This window comes from Halichoerus grypus, chromosome 9 (genome assembly GCF_964656455.1).
Source record: "Halichoerus grypus chromosome 9, mHalGry1.hap1.1, whole genome shotgun sequence".
Classification (NCBI taxonomy): Eukaryota; Metazoa; Chordata; class Mammalia; order Carnivora; family Phocidae; genus Halichoerus; species Halichoerus grypus.
In genome coordinates, this window is record NC_135720.1 from 9,659,989 (window position 1) to 9,680,263 (window position 20,275).

The 20,275-nt window shown below is 47.8% G+C and overlaps 1 protein-coding gene across 1 annotated transcript in view; it reads right to left on the minus strand.

Annotated features, from left to right (window-relative positions):
* Window positions 1-1,733: 1,733 nt before the first annotated feature.
* SYNJ2 (synaptojanin 2) overlaps window positions 1,734-20,275 on the minus strand; it is a 73,767-nt gene continuing 55,225 nt past the window's right edge. Inside the window, exons 15-24 of the mRNA XM_078055856.1 lie at window positions 19,278-19,395; window positions 15,655-15,873; window positions 15,457-15,535; window positions 14,745-14,913; window positions 14,129-14,302; window positions 11,642-11,776; window positions 9,873-9,985; window positions 8,655-8,763; window positions 6,699-6,850; window positions 1,734-5,251 (exon numbers count right to left, since the gene is read on the minus strand). Coding sequence (XP_077911982.1) covers window positions 4,514-5,251; window positions 6,699-6,850; window positions 8,655-8,763; window positions 9,873-9,985; window positions 11,642-11,776; window positions 14,129-14,302; window positions 14,745-14,913; window positions 15,457-15,535; window positions 15,655-15,873; window positions 19,278-19,395 — 2,006 coding nt within the window. The 3' untranslated portion in view covers window positions 1,734-4,513. The remainder of the gene's footprint in view (window positions 5,252-6,698; window positions 6,851-8,654; window positions 8,764-9,872; window positions 9,986-11,641; window positions 11,777-14,128; window positions 14,303-14,744; window positions 14,914-15,456; window positions 15,536-15,654; window positions 15,874-19,277; window positions 19,396-20,275) is intronic.

Sequence of the window (20,275 nt, forward strand, 5' to 3'; positions counted from 1 at the left end):
TATAGCAAAATGTTAATTACTATTAAATCTTGGTGATGGACATATGAGGGTTCAAACTATTCCCTCTGATTTCATATATATTTAGAAATAATGTTTAAAACTTTGAGAAATGATGGAATCCTTAAATGAATAAATATATTATGGTCTTAGATTGAAGAGTCAATCTTGTAAAGATGTCTGTTCTAGTCCATGCATTCCCAGTAAACAATTCCAATAGGTTTTATTTTTTTAATGGAATTGATGAACTGCTTCTAAAATTTATATGCAATTTCAGAGTCTAGACAAGATTCTCTTTAAGAAAAAGAATGAGGTAGGAGGGCTTGTTTTACCAGATACCAAAGTTAAAGAAAATTAAGACTTAGTAAAAATTAGTCAAAAAAAAAAAGGTGGGGGCACCTGGGTGGCTCAGTGGTTAAGCGTCTGCCTTTGGCTCAGGTCATGATCTCAGAGTCCTGGGATTGAGCCCCGCGTCAGGCTCCCTGCTTCTCCCTCTCCAGCTCCCCCTGCTTCTGTTCCCTCTCTGTCAAATAAATAAAGTCTTAAAAAAAAAAAAAAAAGACAACGTTGTATCAGCACAGAGATTGACAAGTAATCCAGTGGCACAGAACAGACTGCCCGGGGCGGGGGGGCGGGGGGGGGCAGAAGGTCCCGAATGGCAGGACGAGGAGCAGAGGGAAATCTCTCCCTCAGAGAGGCATCTATTAAACTAGTCAAAATTAGTAAAAGCAATCATTCAACATGTCTAGAGATTTACAAGACTTAAACTGAGAAGCATTAATTCAACAAAACCCAAGGAATCTTAGTAAGAAAATGGGAGGAGGTGGGAGGCCATTGCACTGGAGAACTATGCACCCACCCTCTACCCCCTCCCACCCAGATCTGCCTTACAAAAGACCTGTTCCATTTGGGGTATAGAGGATACATCAAATCTCTCTCTTGATCTCTCTCTCACACACACACAGTTTTGTAACCTACAACTAAAAAAAATTTTTTTATTCTATATTGATGAACACACTTCAAAAATCAATCCTGCACTTGACCACAGACCAAACCTTAATAAATTTTTAAAAAATAGGTTTATCTAGGCCATATTCTTAGGTCATAATCCAAAAAATAGGAGTAAACAATTTTTAAATGTCAAACCCTTAACTATTGGAAAATTAGTCTCCCTTGGATGAGAGAGAAGATAAAAGCAAATTAATCTAGAAAGTCACAAAAAGGAGAATATTTCATGCCAAAATGCGTGGGGTGCAGTTAAGCTATAATCAGGGAAAATTATATTAACTTTAAATATCTTTACTGTTAAGTGAGGAAGTCTAAAGATAATGTAATCTAGTGCTACTTTTAATTAAGAAATTAAGAACAAAATTAAACAAAAGAAAAAAGATGTAAATTAAAGTTGAAGTTAATGAAAAATGTTTTAAAAATCAACAGAAAAAAATAAAATAGAAAGGCTATATAAATCCTAATGTTATTTGAAAGTGCCAATAAAATTGAATAACCCCTTAAGGAACCTAATTCAAGGAAGCAAGAGCAAGTTTGTTATTTAATGAATGGTATAGTGTAACTATCCCTCGGCAAGGTGATGTTGGCCCCCCTACCTCACACCATTTATAAAAAAGACAAAACCCAAACTCAGAGGAATAACTAGTAATCACATTTCACCCAGAATAGAAGGCAACATAAAGAAGATATTCCAACATTCTTCCATATCCAAAAAGAAACAAACCAAATTAAAAAAAAAAGACAAAATATTTAATAGGCATTTTTTACAACTGCAGTACAAATTATCACTTCAAATAAACATTACAGGGTTTTAATTACTAGTCACCCAATAAATAATTTTTGCAGCTGATAAAATTATTTCATTATAAAGCGAATGTTTTAATGTATTACTTTGCTTGTACTTCTACATATCCAGAGAATTCTATTCTATCTTGAAATTCAACTTAGAACTTTTACAGGAATTGCTTGAGCAGATGTCCTAATTTCAGTCATTTACTGGAACGTATTTTAAAAATAGGCAATAAGTCAGAGAAGATTAGGTTGGAAAAGGGAATATAATTGGGGTCATAGAGACAATGTTGAATTGTAAAGTTCTGTGCCTCAAATTCTTCGCGGTGAACTGTATTGTCTTACAGAGCAGTAATAAAAGACACTTCAAGGCCCATGTGGGGGCACAGAAAAACCAGAAATAAAAAACCCACAAAGAGAAATCCCTAGGCCGGCAGTTGCTCGTCCAGAATATTTAACCAACTCTGCTAACCTAGGAAACCTACCATCTCTTAAAGCCCTGATCTAAAAACTAAGTAAGGCAATTCCAATTGTCTTTTTAAAGAGAACATTGGTGTGTGAACCTTATATATGATCACCTCAAAATCCAGTCTCTGTTGTTCACGGATTTGAACACCCCTGTCAAGTATTTGTTCGATTCTTCACGTTAAACTACTTAGAATTTTTCTCGTGACCTGTCTCCTGAGGTCAACACAATTCTGTGTGAATACTTAATGTCAGATCCTTAAGAGCTACCTGTGTGATGAGCACCTTTCTTCATTAAAATTCTGTTCTCTGTGCCATTTATTGGCCATTTGCATCTAGAACAAAGAAACCTGAAAATTAGGCCTATTTCCAGCTTTGCAAGCAACTGTTACATTACACGTAATCTGCTTTCAAATTCACCTCCTTTTTGGTGGGAAAAAAGAGGTGACAGAGGAAAGAACATTTGAATGAGGAAATCTTTGATCCCATTCCCAATTGTACTCTTAGTAGCAATGTGAATCCTGGCAAATTATTTAACTTCTCCAAGCCATTTACCCATCTTGTGTTCTTTCTCCCCTGAACTCTTCAAGAATTATGTTGTTTACTCATGTTTGTTAGAGAGGTAAACGGGATATATAGTACTTATACTCTACAGAAAGCATCCTAATCAGCTAAGGCCAGAAACACCTTCTTTTTAAGACTGGTCAACTACATATATTACCTGTTTATCCCTGTGGGTCACTAAGACCTTTTTCTTTTACCAAATGAAATGCGATAAATGTTGTAGTTTTGTTTTTGTGTTGAGTGCCAGATTTAAATAATCTGCAGGGTACCTTGATAGTGGCAATGAGAAGAAATCCCAGAGGCAAAAAGAGAGTGGTATCCCCCTAGGCAGGACGATTACTGCCATCCTAACCAATTCTCCAGTCACATTAGGGACAGTTCAGAGTCACTGCTGTATGATTCTAGGACATTAAAAACTCCTAAATACGGTATGTGGCACACTAAGTTTTCACCCGTGAATTTCTTGTTAGCAAAAATATGGTATCTGCTCCAAACGGATTCTAGGCCTTGCAACATTATTCTTAAAATGTACAACAGTCTGGTGATGTCCTTCTGAAGGACTGACTAGGGCAAGAAGGTGTCATAAATGTACAGACAAAAAAATAAACCTAGTACACAGACAGATAAGCAAACCCACAAATGCTGCCCTGGGGTCTCTCATACACAGGGACAGGTGGTGCTTTCCTTCCCGAAACCACAGCCAGGCAGCCCAGGCTAAATGAAATGTTCTTCCTAGCGTCACGACGAGGCCCAATATTATGTGCCAGCATGAGTCTGCACGGTTTGTGCTTTTCCTCCTCATGGAACACAAGGGGGGAAAGAAGCGACGAGGCTCCCTCTAGCAGGGAAGAGCCAGTGTATTAAAACTGGTTTAACTAGTACACCAGGGCTGCAGGCTGCAGCACGTCAGGCGACATGCGGCAGCTGAGACACGGTTCGGGGAGGAGCCTGCAGCCTGCCTAGGCTCCGGCTAAGCTAACAGTATGTGCGTCGGAGCCCAGACAGCGTATGCCACCATCTCCCCCCCAGTCAAGGTTCCTGTACGTGTACAGAAACACAAGGGCTCACGGGAATGTGTCGTCTAGTCATTTGGTTGATCTGTTGGCCGCTTTCAACTCCGATTTTTTTTTTTTTTAACCTGGGGTCAGCAGGCCAGGTACGGCTCTTAATGGTCCCAACCACCTTTCAGCTGATACATCAACCTCCAGGTGGATCGCCAAAAAGTTATCCCAAATCTGTAAAGTACAAACAACATTTTAAAAACACCACAGACACACATAAATCGAAAACAAAAAACAAAACAAAACGAAACAAGCATGGAAAATCCAACCAGGGAAGAACTTCTTGGACATTATCAGCTAGATTCCCTGTCCTCAGATCCACACATCGAATCTAACCAGAGGTTTCTCAGACCCCTGAGGGGAAACTAAGATGCACGAGTCTGGACTAAGACCGATCTTGGTGGCTGAATAATCATCTCATTGAATAAGAGACACAATTTCTGTAAAGTACACACGAGTGACAGAAATCCAAATGTTTTTTCAGTGCGCCTTTAAACAGTGGTCTCTTAGCAGGGGTGAGGGTGGGGGGGCGGGGGGGCTGAGGCCAAGGCTCCGGGCTGGCCCGGTGAAGGGACGCCCGAGGGAAGAAGGCACACTCTCTCAGGAGAGCCGCCGCGCACGCTTCCTCCTCATGTTTTCGCCAGCGGGTCGAACACCTGCAGCACCGTCCTCCTGTCCCGGTCACTGCCGGTCCCGCAGCGATCGGAGTCCCTGGGCCCGCGCCCCGCCGGCAGCTCCCGGGCAGCCGAGGCAGAGCCTTGCAGGGGGGCAGTGTGTGCTCGTTCCAGGCCCCTGGTCCCCGAGTCCAGCGGGTCGCAGCTCTTGGAGAGCCAGGCATTCTTCAACAGGCTCGGGTGGTGGAGAAGGCTCCAGAAGGGATCCTGAGAATCACCAAGAGGGGAGGCCGCCTCGGACTGGGGCTGCTCGGCGCCGGGGCTTGCGGGGCTTGCTGCGGAGGGAGCGCCGAGGCCAGCGGCTTGTGGAAGGAGAGCGCCCCCGTCGGGTGGGGGTGCGGGGGGACGGTCGCCGCGGCCGCCGCAGGGGAGGGCGGCGAGGAACGGGCTGTCGCAGCTCTGCAGCACCTGCAGGTGGAAGGCGGCGGGGGCCGACTTCTTCCTCCTCGGGGGCGCCTGGGGCGCGGGCGGCGGGACCTCCAGCGGGGACGGCGGGGTGGCCACGGGAGGGGCATCGTCTGGTGCGGGCGGCCCCCCGCTCGGCTTCCTGTCGGTACCCTTCCCAGGCTGAAGCGTTCTCGGTTTGGGAACAGGAGGGACGGCTGCTAGAGGGGGGGTTTCAAGGCTTGTCTCTGGGGGCCCGACCGTAAACTGGACCGTCTGTTGCCCAAACTGGTCTTCCGGTGACTCAGGCTGAGGAAAGGCAGGACCAAGAGTGTCAGTCAGTCAGAAGCCAGCACTGGGGGCGCGGGGGTCAGCGCCCAGACAGTGTCAGCAGGGGGAGCAGAGAAGGGGCTAAGCGGACATTCTAGCAAATTCGAGATCTGAGAATGTCTGGGATGCTGAAGTGTGACCAGGTACAAGAGAGCGCAGGGGGAACACACATCTGTCAAGTACCAGCAGGTCCAACGACATAGGAGTGGAAACTTGAAAACCAGGGCCACACGGTGAATATTCTGAAACTAGTTTTTCCTTTGTTACCTTAGGAAATGGGGTTATGCTCTTCCTTTATTAAAAGCGAACCTCTGGAAACTATCTTCTCTGAGGCCGCCGCTTGGACAATTCAGCGTGTACCATGCAAGGCGGATGGAACTTATGTGAGGGCAGTAAGCTAACTGAAGGGCTAATGGATCGGCTTGCTCCTTAAATCTTTGATCAATTTAACTACAGTAGATGGCAAATTTCACCCAGGAGCATCACTTCCTCGGTTCTGACTCAAAACCATCACAAAACAACTGCACGGTACAAAAGGGAGCTTTCGCATGGAAGGAGCTGTTCGTATCGTAAAGCATCAGCATTTCCTCTGATTCTTTAGAAAACAAACCGCAGAAACAATCCTTCTCCACCAGCCTTTTATTGTCACTCCTGCGCGGCGGCCTGGGAAAATGACCCATTTCTGCCCTGGCTTTTAAAAGAAAAGACGGAGCAGGCACACGGAAGAGGAGGAGGAAAGAGGTCTGCTTTGTAAGGGGGCAGGGCAGACGGACAGACGCGAGATGCGAACGTGGGGCAGACCAAGGCGGAGAACAGAGAGCAAGCGCCAAAGCCACATCGCACACGCTCCATGGGTGGAAAGCGGCAGTCACTCGGGAACGGCCAGCCAACGGATTACCGAGGGTCCCGTTACTAGAACACCGAGATCAAACGGAAGATCCAGATGTCTCTAGAGGTGCCAGTCTTTGGGCTGCCACTGTCCTGACAAACTCATGTCTCTGAAGCAGCAAGCAAGGCTGAGAAGCTTGAGAGCGAGAGCAAAACACAATCTGCAAGAAAAGTGGCAAGAGAAGGTGTCCAGGCCCCGTATCAGAGGCCGCGCAGAGCGCGTCCCCACTGCAAATCCACCGACCGGCAAATAAAAATCTGTACCCGTGCAACCTTGTGCACACGATACGGAGACACACAAACAGGAAAAAAGTATCCCACAAGGGCTTCGTTTGGGGGCTCCAATAGAACACTCCAGAGGCCTGATACCTCCCAGCTGTTCCATCGCCGCGAGAGACTCCTGGTTTTTCTGCTCAGCGAGAGCCAAGGACACGCGGGCGTGTGAAGGAGGGAAGCGATGGTCAAGCAGCGTCCCCAAGGACGGGTGTCCAGACCCTGGAGCCCCTCGGCAGTAAGAGGTTCTGCTACAGCTTCTTACCTTTCCTGTCCTCCGCAAGGTTGGCTTCTTGATGGTGGGGACTCTGGGCGCAGGCCGCCGGGGCAGGAGCGGGGCCACCCCTGCTGTGGGCTCTGGTTTGGAAGGCCCTGGGTCCCTCAGGGATGTGGCATTTAGGGCATCTCCTGGGGCACCTGAAACACACAGGTGTACGGATGGCTGAAGTGGACAGGACAGGGCGATTCGCTGCATGACTTAATCTGTAGGCAGTTCACACCCTAAGAGTAATTTGCTAAGGCAACATATTTCCTTTTTTCTAAAAACAAAAAAATCTCTAAGGGCTGTCAGGACCAACCAGCTAGGTTTAGCTCCCAGCTTCTCATGTTCACCGTCTCAACAGGGATGGTCTTCATGGGGGATCACTGAGGCCCAGACATTATATGCAAAGTTTTATGTCTGGGTGCATTTCTCTGGGGAGGTAATCCGAAATGTCTCAAAATCTCAGCAGGGCTCATGACCAAGAAAATGTTAGGCTGGGATCCCCGGGAGATTTCAGATCTCAAACCTTTCCTAACCTCTACATTCATAGAACACTTAAAAAGTAGCTTTATTGAGATATAATTCACATGCCATGAAAGTCACCCTTTTTAAGGATACAATTCAGGGGTTTTTAGTATACTCCCGGAGTTGTACAAACCATTACCACTATCTGATTCCAGAACATCCTCATCACCACAAAAAGGAACCCTGTCCCCCATTAGCAGTCGCCCCTCCATTCCCTCCTCCCCCCCGACCCCTGGAAACTACTAGTAACTTTCTCTCTGTATAGATTTGCCTATTCTGGACATTTCGTATAAATGGAATCATACGGGGTGCCTGAGTGGCTCAGTCAGTTGAGCATCCGACTCTTGACTTTGGCTCAGGTCATGATCTCAGGGTCGTGAGGTCGAGCTCCGCGCTGGGCTCCTCACTGGGCATGGAGCCTGCTTAAGACTCTCTCTCTCCCTCTCCCTACCCCACTGATGCTCTCAAATAAATAAATAAAAGGAATCATACAATATATAACCTTTTTTGTTTAGCTTTTACTCAGCATAATATGGTCAAGATTCACCCATGATAAAGCATATATATGAATACATTCATTTTTTATGGCTGAATAATATTCCACTATATAGTTGTTACACTACCTTTTACCCATTCATCAGTTGGTGGTCATGTGGGTGGTTAACATCCATACAATTGTATTATTTTTTGTTAATAAATAAAGAAACCACTCATGATAGTGTTATCCTACAACAGTGTTTCTCGACCTCTTAATTCATGCCCTCCTTCAATGTTACTTGGAATTCCAAATAAGTTACATATCCTGCCTAAAAGCAAATAGACAGTTGTGATTGGCTATGGCTTTTCAGAGGGCATGAGCTCTCCTTTCTAAAAGAGATATTTGTACACAATCAAAACAACAACAACCACCCTCAAAAATATTAGTATCAGCAATTTTGCATGTGATTATGATTAATATGATTACCATGGATTAGGTGAAGTAACAGCAACAAAAAATTAGCCGGCAGTCTAGTGGGGGAGAGGTCCCCGCCTGACAGTAAAGAATCTATACTTGCTGGTGATTTAAAAAGAAGGTTTTGTGCCTGAAATAGGGATGGGCCCCAAATGATCTCTTGTTATGGAGCTGGCAGAATGAGTTAGTGCCTGGAGCATTATCCTTTCCTAAAATTCATTTTTGTTTATTTCAGTCTCTCCCTTAAAGTGCTTCTTAATAATCCTGGGGTTATTTCTCTATTCTCACTGAATTTTAAATATATAATTTTAAATGGATAATAACATTTGTAGTGGAATTTTATAAAATGTTGCTAAAGGGTGCTTCCAATTTAATACTCCCTCCGGGGGGAAAAAAAAAAAAAAAGCTACTTTCTCTTCCAGGCCACTTCTAGTAGGAAGATGCATAAAAGACCAGAAGGAGAGCCCCAGGAGAACACTCACCTCCTCTGGCTTCCAGGAGACACCGGATGGCTGCTTCTGCCTCCTGAGCATTGGTAGTTTTGATCTGCTTAACATTGTAGGGTTTACTTATCCCCATCCTGGCTTTGGGCTTCAGGAGAGAAACAAGAAGAAAAGCATATTAACAGAGGCAGGAAAACAGGCTCGCCTGGTCCACTTACTGCCTACTGATCAATTTTCAGGGGTGAGGGGCACGGGGCTCCATCAGACAGGAGTTAAACACAAACTCCAATCTAGACTGCATCCCTCAAGCCTCCTCCCGGAAGTACTCTCATACCAAGAAGAGGAATGCAACAATTCAGAGCTGACAAGCCTCCTCTCCCAAACTGGGTGGTTACAGGTCTTTGCAATGTGGATATACCACTATCTATTTAATTAACCAGGTAAAAGCCAGAAAGCACCATCAGAAGCCACTTTTCCCACAGCTCAGCAAAGTTATTAAAACACCTTCCACTCTTTTCTCGAAAGTAACTTTTTCTACCTCTTCACCTTTCTCCCTCTTAACCCAAACCTCTGGGTTACCACTGATGACCTGCCTTCACTGTTGTCAACTACTGAGGCCCAGTCATTCCCTCTTCCTGCTACCACGCGTGACATCTGTCCAGCCTCCTGGGACAGCTCGCCTCCACCCAGCACCCCGGCTTCACCTCCCTCACCTCCATGCCACTGACCGTCACCTCCTGTCCTCCTGAGCAGCTCACTTCCATCCTCTGGAAGTTTCCGCCTCTACAATCCTCCCTCACTGTGGTTATTACTACTGCACTATTTAGGCCCTATTACCCTCCTTCTTCTTAGCCTCTTCTCTCAAGACAACTGATCTGAATTTCTCCTATTTTGCCTTCTATCGAGCACTGCTCTGTACACCAAGGTCAACGGCAAACCTCAGAATGGAGAGAAGCAGAGGAGTCTGGAAACTAACAGTTCCACCACACAGGGACACGCGGGATTTTTCTTCAAGTAAGATTTTCTCTCTAACACTCTGTACAACCATGCAGAAACCCTGTCACAGATCTGCTCCTGAGTTCTGGGTTTGGGAGCGTGCTGGTGGGCGGGCGGAGGGTAAAGAGATGTATGTGTATGTGTTCACTGAGAAGAGGCAATCCCACAGGATCTTAGGGGCCGAAGATGGACCATGGGGCAGATCCCTTGGGTTTGAAATGCTGGTCCGTTTTGCTTTGAGCCAAACACAGAAGAACTCACCGCCTGCTGGGGTGCCCCTGGCAGAAGTTTTGCCGTCTGCAAAATCGAGTACTGCCCGTGGGTGCCGGAGGAGATGGACACGTCCGACGCCGACTTTTTCACCACTAAACCAGCTGTGAAAACCAATGAGGGCAGAGTCTCAATCTTAGCGAAGTCACCAGCTGCTCTGAGGCCAATTCCCAGCCAGCCGAGAGCCAGTCCAACCATGGACGCGGTTAGGGTCTCAGCCTGTGTGGGGCAGGTGGGCATCCACAGGGTCGGTATTAAATTTCTCTTTTGATTCTCAGTTTGTGCCTATTCTCTAGATAAGTATTATTTGAATGCAAATTTTAATCTAACATCCTGGGGGGGGTCAAAAATCTGATATAAAAGTCAATGTATTTTTGAGTGGTTTAAAATACACTACTGTTATTAGGACCCCATTTTAAAAATGGCTTGTGGGCAAAATCTAAAAAATCCCAAAGCAGGGGAATAAATGATATTAAATGAGACAGTCATTAGGAAATCATATTTTAGAACATGCAGGGGCACCTGGGTGGCGCAGTCGGTGAATGTCCGACTCTTGCTTTTGGCTCAGGTTGTGATCTCAGGGTTGTGAGATCGAGCCCCGCGTCAGGCTCTGCGCTCAGTGCAGAGTCTGCTTGGGGCCCTCTCTCCCTCTGCCTCTGCCCCTCCCCTGACACTGGCATGCGCTTGCTCATTCTCTAAAAATAAATAAATAAATCTTTAAAAAAAAAAAAGAACATTTAAAGACACAGACATTAGATGAAAGACAAAGGACCAAGCAGAATGGATACCAGTTTTGTAAAAAATAAATAAATAACCACATGTAGGTACAGATGTACATAATCAGAAAAGGGCTAGAAGTCTTGTGGTTGACAATTGTTACTTGTAGACAATCAAGTGCATTTTAAAATTTTATTTTTTTATACGTATCTATTTTTGTAAATTTTCACAATACGATATAAATTTTACTTTTGATTTATTTAGTATTTTAATCTCTGAGTGTTAACTCAGAAAAGGAAAGAATATGCTTAAAAAGTCACGTGCTTCCAGCTTGCCATCGATTACTAATGTGACGTAAGCCAACATGAACCCAATGGGAAAGTAAAGCCTGAGGGAACATCTCTGTGTCTGACTGTCACACTTTCGGGGTGGGGGGGAAGAAGTAAACAGTAGAGGTAAAACAGAAAGTGCTCAAAAGCCCGTCACCAATGTCTTTTCAGGTCATTAAGGGAAGCTTGAGGGGCCAAGGACTGCTCTGGAGGAGACAGGAAGAGGAGCGCCGTCCTCGGGGCCGGGCCGGGAAGGGCCCATCCTCAGGCGGCCGGACGCCAGGGGCAGCAGGTGTGGGCCCGCAGAAGCCAGGACGCCTGGAGTGCCGGGTATCGGGGCTTCCTGGAGCTCTGGGAAACAGGGAGGGGGGAAGCAGGCACGGACAGAAGGTCACTTCTGCGGGGCTGGGGAGGAAGGTGCTAGAAGGTCTTTGCTTGGCGGCCCCCTCCATTTTCCATTCTCCACCATCTCCAACAGAAAGCCCCTTAACGCAAACCACGGCTACGGGAAGGTGAACAGCTGTGTACAAGAATCACGTAGTTTGCTGTGAGAAACACAACCATCTCTGGGATCGACACAAAAAGGAGCCTGAGGAGGGGAAGGCGCTGGGGACCCAGAGAGGCAGCAGTGACTCAGAGGCAGGTGTTGAGTAGCAGGAAATAGGGGGTTATTCCCAGCAGGCATGGTGGAAGCCGAAAGCAACAAAGTCTTACTTGGAGGGGGGGGTCTCTGCGGTGGGTGAGGTGGCCGAGGCCTAGTGGGAACCGACAGAGACCTGCTTGGAGAACGGTGCCGGAAATCTCCAACTGCTTCCGGCTCCTGCTTTAGCGCCACCAGCTCAGCATCATCTGGAGGACATGGTGGAACGCGAGTGAGGCGTGAGGCAGGGCCCAGACTCGGGTCTGCGCGGAACCGACTGCAGGAGGGCCCCCCGCAGGGCAGGGGGCCCCTCTCTGCTGGCATGGGAGGGCAGGAGTGGGGCACCCACTGCCTGCTTGGAACAGGAGATGAACTGTGGACAAGGCTTCCAGTCCAGACATGAGAGACATGGAAATTCTTCCAAGGGTAGGGGTGTCTCCTTCTAAAATAATGAAGGAAACTCACACAGAGGAGAGGAGACACTTGAAGACCAGAGCCCCTCAGTTTGAATTCCTCACTCTAACACAGGACAGCTGGTTTTAGAAGCTAGAATATTCTCTGCCTCTGCCCACAGGGTAGCCTGCCATCCGGGGGCAAGCTCCTGGTATGAGGCGTCCCTGCCCACCGTCACCCATTGCCAGCAATGGGTGATTGACCTCCTGACTTGTCCTGCAAATACCTTCTAAGGCTCGGAGGGGCGTGAGGACGTGACTGCTTTGATTTTATTACATATACACTTATTACACATAAGTTCGGGGAAATGGCACGTCTTCTCTCCCACACTACAACATAGCCCGATTCTTGGCTCAGACACTCCACCCCTCACATTTCCAACAGCTCAAACCCATGTATTTTTGAGGTTGGAGCTGGGAAGAGGCAGGGCTTCTCCTTCTAATGGGAATGCCTGAACCCCCACAGCATCACGGACATGCCTTCTCGACACCTGCCAGGTGGCAAGGTTGCCCACATAGCCCCATGCTGCTCTACTAATTTTTCACTCCAAGAGGTCTTGGTGCACATATGTGCCCTCCCCTCAAGAGGCTTTCTGAATGATGGCCACTTCCGCAGAAAAGGACTGCCTGCTATCTGAAGAGCATGCCCCTTCAGCCACTTCCACTCAGGGCAGGAGCCCTCTGGATGTGCAGTGCACAGAACCACCTCGATTGGGCAATGGTCCCCAAACCCAGCCATGCATCTCAGTCACCTGGGGAGCTTCATGAAATACCAGATTTTCAGGGTCCCAGCCCACCCCTGCCAAACCCACATCTCCATGATGGGGATCAGCAACTGTACATTTAAGAGCTCCTGATGGCTCAATGCAGCCAGGCTACTAACCACCTTTGGGACCATGGCACAAAGGGGCTTGGGGGTATCTGCACCTCTCCCGGCAAATTACCTTCCCTGGGAAGCATCTCAATTCACTTTCACCCTGTTCTGTATTCTCAGCTGCAGCTCAAAGGGGCCTGACACATGCTAAGCTGCCGAACCTGCCAGACAGAGCTTTCCTCCAATGGGGAAGGCATAGCAAGCGGCAGTGGGAATCCACTTGTGGCTGTGGGAGAGTCTGGGGCTGGGGCACGAACGACCCTAATTTCCAGCCCATGAAAGGCCAGCGGGCTTTAAAACTTATTCAAAAGGGCCATTACACCATATAACCTAGGGCTTTGCAGTTTAATCTGCGGGACTTTGAGTCCCTCTTTGCTTAAGTCTCAAATGATAGAATGATGTTAATGTATCATATTACTGTGTAATAACATGTTACAGGAATGTACCCAGACCCCAGCACTGAGGACATAGATACTGGATGGACCCAGACGGTGTGCTAAGTGAAATACATTAGACATAGAAAAACAAGTATGATTTCACGTACATGTGGAACCTAAAAAACAAAACAAACAACAGCCAAAAAAAACCCAAACCCAGAAACAGACTCATACATATAGAGGACTGGTTGTTGACTCCCCGGGGGGTGAGGGGGAGATAGGTGAAGGAGATTAAGAGATACAAACTTACAGTTTAAAATCAGTCACAGGCATGAAAAGTATAGCATAGGAATACAGTCAATAATACTGTTTCAACATTATATGGTGACACATGGTAACCACACACACTGTGTAATGTACAGAATTACAGGTTCACTAAGTTGTACGCCTGAAACCAATATAACGTTGTATGTCAATTATATTTCAATAAAAAAAATAAGCACGTCTCTTACGGGATTGAAATACACATTGTGGAGAAGAAAAACAGAATTACAAATGTAAAACCAATTCAGGGCTGTGGCCATTTAAACATACTGAGGAAGCAGGGATTACCACGGATCTGGTAAGCTGTAACGGTACCGGTGGTAAAAATAAATAAATAAAAAGCACAGAGAAAATCAGTGTGGTGGTAGCTGGAGACGGGCCCAGAGCCCGGTTTCCACCCACTTGCTAGGACTTGTGGTTTCAGCCCTAGCATGGGCTGTGAGCACTTAACTGGTGGCCTCATGCAATGCCCTGGTGCGGAGAGAAAGCAGATTCGATGCCAGAGGCTCTTTAGAAAAGGAAGGGCCAAGCTACCTTTGTAGGTCGGGTGCTGCTTCTTTTTAGTGAGCGCAGGTGACTTGCTGGCAGGCACCGCTGCTGTGGAGCTGGGGGCTTCGGAGAGGCTGTCCCCGCCCATCTCGCCGTCTGAGACCACAGGCTGACTTAGTTCATCCACCAAATAGTCTTCGTCATCTTCGAGAATATCCCCTGGGGGAAGGAAATGTCACAGTGCACAATGAGGGTAAATGGCACAGCCTTCGGGCAGTGGGTCTGTTTCACCATCCGGGCTTGCTGCTCGGCGTCGGGACGCCTGCGGCCCAGCCTCCAGCAGCCTGGGGGCGCCCACGTGTCAACAGGTACAGGACGCCAATTCCATTCAGGCCTGAGACGCGGACTGAGCCCACAGCCCAGACAGCCTCAAAAACACTGTTCTCACTGTGATTTCAGACGGCTCCAGGTCTTACTGCTTCATGCATCACCCCTAGATGTGCACAGTGCCAAACCGAGCACATAGAATATAGTGCTTGTGCTCCAAGGACCGCCTGTCACCTTAGGTGTGAGAAGGGGTCTTGAAACTCTCATGCTGGTTGCTGGAACTTGCCTGCTGGCCTCGCCACAATGACCAAGAGGTCCTTGCAAAGCTACTCACCCTCTGACTCATAGTCCAGAGTCGTGAAGTCAAAGTTTTCCTCCAGCAAACAGGAATTGGCAGTGGGAGACATGGAGGCCATGCTATCCCGCTTTCGGATGATCTCCTCTTGCAAACCTTTCAGCCAGTCCTTGGTCTTTGGTCTGATCTTCACGGCTCTGCCTTTCACCTGAGGACACAGTGGCCATCTGAGAAGGAGTACAGACCTCAGAACCACCCCCATGCTTTCAAAGGGCATTCGGCTCAAACTCCTGCATCAGCAGCAGGCCAATCTTCATGTTTTGCCATGAAAAGCTGAGGGTCTAGACCTCAGGCAAGATCAGCAGAGCTCACGTTTGGCCCAAATAAAAGTTGAATTATCATCTCCAGCTTTTCATGCCATGTGAACGTAAAACCAGGATATTATCAAAATGGGAACTCCTTGTTCACTGCATAGTCCAAAATACACCGCCTAAGGAGAAGGACTGCAATGCCCTCCCACGTGCAGGTGTGAGCTGAGACAGACCCAGTGACTCAGGGGGATCTACCTTCTAACACTTGCTCTTCCCCCCAAATTCTGCAAGTGGCCAGGGCTGGACATTAGAGACCTCAACGAGGGGACCAGAAATAGACACCAGAAGGAAGGGTGCTAGTTCCTGCCCTCATGTGGTGCCCAAGAAGACTCTGGGGAGTAAGCAGCCCCCTGCTCCATGGGTGACCGAGCACGACTTACCTTCATACCATCCACATCCAGGACGCTGAGAGCCGAGTGACTATCTGCAAAAGTCACCAGCATCTGCCCTTGGTTGATCCTGGAATGAATGAGATGGGCCAAGTCAATGCCAAGAACAACCCGGCAGCTCTCATGGATTCTGGCCGGCCATGTACCCAACACGCACATGGGACCCGCACCAGCCAGGGCACTAATTACCTGACAAGAACGATGGTCCCGTAATTGCCCAGGGTCTGCATGAGTTCTGTGCGCACATCTTCAGGAAACTCGTTTTTCTCTTCTAAGGTCGGTGACTGAAGGTTGACCACGACGGTGGCATCCAGGGGGCCCTGGAAAGAGGACACTTCCCGAAACACCGTCTCCCGAGCACCCACATCGACTTCTTGAACTTCCACCTCCACGATCGCCAGCACGGGTCTGCGTTAGACAGAGAGGGAAGACAGGTGACGGGTAACGGGGCCGAGCAGGTCCCAACCCCCAGAGCTCCACTGTCAAGAGCGAACATCGATGACCCACGGGTGTGGCCCCAGCCCAGTGCCAGCACCTGGCTGTCCTGTCCTAGGCTTTCAGATTCTATCTTTGCCCAATCTTAGCATTGTCTTGGCATTCTCACCTAAGGATGGTTTAGAAAAAACAGTGCCAGCCATTAGCAGAGATTTTTCTATGTGGTATTAGTCAGTACTGCCACGGATGGAGAGAAGTGGGAACTCCCCCTTGGCCAGGGGTTCAAGCTTTTTGGAGGGCTATTTGGCAATTGCTGTTAAGAATCTCAAAAATGTTCATCTCTTTTAACCTACTAATTTTAATTCTAGGATTCTGTTCTAAGAAAGTGACCAGAGATTCACACAAAGATTTATACACAGGATGATTATTACAGCACTGTTGATGGAAGGGGGAAGGGGAAACAGTCTATCTGTCCCATGACAGGGAAACAGGTTATGGTGCAGCCATATGATAATATTTTACACAATTAATAAGAATAATGTCAGAGAAGTCGAGTTGACATACCCAGGAAAACAGATCAGCAGGAAATAATGCAATCGTTTATTGCCATTGTGCTAGAGGGGTGGGCTTACTCTCTTTACAAAAATTTAGGAAATCCTCTATTATGAAGATTATGTAATCTTCTTGAAGACTTTTATAATATAGTATTAAGTGGAAACAAAACAGAAGACAAAATAGTAGATGATATGGCGGTGACCTTTAAAACCAGGGAACACTGCAAAAATGAAGAGATGTGAGCGATAATCAGTATGCTCCTCCCACAAACTTATATCGCCATTGTTAGATTTTTTGGGGATTTTTTGCATCTAGAAAAAAAAAAAAGAAGATGGAGAAAAATCTGATGCAGGGATATGCACTAAGTGAGTGGCAGAAAACCTTCTGGGAGAAACCGCACACGCTTAAGAGAAGCCTCCTCGCTGAGGAAGGCGGGGCAAGTGCAGGTGCTCGCGGGCAGCGCCCCCAGCAGGGATGCGAATGGGCTACGGATACGCGGGACGCCTGCATGAATCTGCAGAGAATGAGGCTGGCGGGGAAAAGCCAGTCCCCCCGCCCCATTCTGATTCCATTTATGTAACATGCTTGGAATGACGAAATTACGGAAAGGGAGGAGAAGAGCAGCGGCGGACAGGGGCTAGGGAGCAGGGCTGTGAAAAGGCGCCGGGAGGCAGCCCTCTGATGAAGGGGATGTTCTGTGTCTTGACAGTGACATGGCTGCTATCCTGGTGGTGACACTGTGCTACTGAGTGACAGGACCTCCCCACTGCAGGCCTGGGAAAGAGTACCCGAGCTCTCTGTATTATTCCTTACAACCGCACGCGCCAATCTAGAATTACCTCAACGTAGAACGTTTAATTTAAAAATATGAATGTAGTAAAGCAAAATGATAAGTCTGCAAAATATAATCCTAATGTCCTCACACGCATACTGTACGTGACAGGGCGTCTGCACACGAGCACACACCGCACACAGGTTAACGTTTTGGTGTAAAGTCTCCTAACGCACCCGGAAAATGCAGAAGACACCTAACAGACCCCTGCAGACGCTGTCTCAAAGGGCGGAACTACGGAGGGTCTGTTTGTGGACGTAGGTCTCCCCTAACTGTCAATAACTGAGGGGCTCTGCTTCTGTAATCGGAAAAACCCACAAATGTCTAAGACACACCTCGAACCAGTACGTCCAGATCTGCAGCTCCCAGCATCCCAGTAGAGCGAAGGCTACTCCGTCCTTCCGGCTGCTCAGGCCAAACTCTGGGGTCCTCCTCAAATCTGCTCCCCCCCCAAAACCCCATCCAATCTGTCAGGCAATTCTGTGGGCTCCACTTTCAAAATCTATCAAGAACCCAACTGCTTCTCGCCATGGGGACCCATGACCACCTGGTCCAAGGCTGGCACTGCCCTTGCTTACTGCACTAGCTTCTTCCCTGGCCCCACTGGACTCCCTTGGGCTGATTCTGTCAACACCTCGTCAGATAATGCCACTCCTCAGCCCGAGTCAAACCCAACGTTCTCGTGGCCCGCGGGGTTCCACATGGCCTGCACTGCTTGCCCAGCTCCTATGACCTCCTCTACTCTTTCCACTCCACCTCGATTCTCTGGATCCCTGAAGGTTCACTGCCTTGCCCTGGAATGTTCTCCCCCTGTCACCCCTATGGCTCACACTCTCACTTCTTTCAGGTCTGGGGCTCCACGATCATATCCGAAAGGCCTTCCTTGAAAACTGGGTATAAAAGAGCACCAACCCTTTGTCTGAGTCTTGTCACTACTATTTTTCCTTTCACATTTGTTTACTGTCTGTCTGTCCTCATTAGACAATTCCATGAGAATATGGTCTTGTCTCTTTTGTTCACTGTGCCAGGGACAGGGCCTGGTATACAAGGCCCTTCAGTGAATAGAGGTTAAATGAATTGCTTCTAAAGACACTCACTGAACTAGCAAACTGATACTTTGCTATAGAAAGTCCTATAACTGGAGATTTCCCAAGGTTCATTTCTAGGTGTGGATTTGCCACAACAGGTTTCCTAAGAATTTAGAATATCTAAAGATTTAGACCTACTGGCTGACTGGCTCCTGACCACCAACTCTCTCTCCTAGTTTCCTTCCTTGTAGAAGTTGAAACTGACAGGCTAGTTTTGGTAGCAGCCATGGGAAGATCAAACCCTTCCTATTCACACCCTCAAATGCCATCCTCTGTCTCTTTAAAGATGTTCCACGAGACTAATCTCCCTCTGTGGCTGGTCCCAGCGCACATCGAGCTGACCAACCCTGCTGCTGTGTTCCATCCATAATGCAAGACACGCCAGGCCAAACCAACAGCTCAGAGCATTTAAGAACTCAGAATCCAACACTTAAAAACCATTTCACATTTGTAATGATAAAATATTAGAAAAAAATGTCACCAGTAGGTAAATGGGTAAATTCCATCGATACACTTAGTGGAATACGGGACAGCAATTATAAGGCAATAAGCCAGGTCTGTAATGCCGACGTGATTGTATCTCAAAGACATTAAGTGACAAAAAAGCAAGTTGCACAATGACATCATTTGTAGGAATTTAAACTGCAAAATACTACGGGCTGCATCTTTGCAATTTTCATAAACGAGGTCATTTATGATACGAGCAATTCCAATACCAACACGGATTCATTCTTGGTGGTGGGGACACAGCTATTGGTCACACTATTCTTCGCTCTTTACTATATTTCACACGCGTGCACACACGCATCCCGGGGGGGACCGCATGTCCGTTCTCTGCAGGGATAAGCAGATGTCACTTTCCGCAGCCCAGGAGAAGGTGCCCGAGGCGGCGAGGACCGTACCTGTGATCAGACGCTTGTAGTTCGGCGCGGCCGTAATACTTGAGGGCACCAGGAGACCAGGAATGTCTGACGGTGCTGTCAGCATCTACATCGTTGTCTAGAAGGTTGAGTTCTCCAGCTACTCACAGGGATTCCAATCAAGAGACCCACAGACAACAGAAAACAGTATCAACATACGGGAATGCCGACTGAGGAAGCCTACACCAGGGATCTACCGCACAGACACACCTGTCTCAGACTCGTTTGCTCTAACCTGCTGGGCCGGAAACCCTGCTGAGCTGGCCTGGGGGGGTCTAGGGTAGATAACCTATGTAGAGGACCCAGTGCTGCCTACCTCCTCCCCAGTGGACAAGCTGAGTGGGAATGCAGACGTAGCTGTTGGGGTTCCCATCCCAGGGCCCACTGGAACACAGGAAGTCTGCAGCCCCCTATGTAGGCGAAGCCGCGGCTAAGGACATCACGGTATGCCTGCCTCTTGGTGCCCTGGGGATGACCACAGATGTCCAAAGACTGATCTGAACGGCGGGATCCCCTGCTTTGAAATCTCTGCGTCCATCTTGCCAGAAAAGCAGAGCTGTTTTACCTCTAGGCACTCTAAATCAACCGCCTTGCTAGTTGGCCATCACTTAACAATTCAAAACGTACTTGGCAATGAATTGAGAAAAAACTCTTCTTTCCTGTGTCTGGCTCACGTTCGATGTGGAATTGGAGCTTTAAGCAGGTCAGCGCTTGGTTGAACGAAATGCACGGGATAAAGTGCATGTGTGTGAGAGGGTGAGTCACTGGAGAGGAAGAGCGCGGCTTCTCTCCTTGCTGTCCACCCAGAACAGAAGGCAGACGGCGTGGTGTGTGTGTGTGTATGTGGGGGGGACAGCCATGATGCGGGGGCAGGGAGAGCCGGGGGGCTCCCCAAAGCACAACTTCCAAAGCTTAGGGGCTACCAACCGGAATGGCTTTCCTGTAGTTTGGGGTTATCAAGAGAGATGTTATTTATGTAG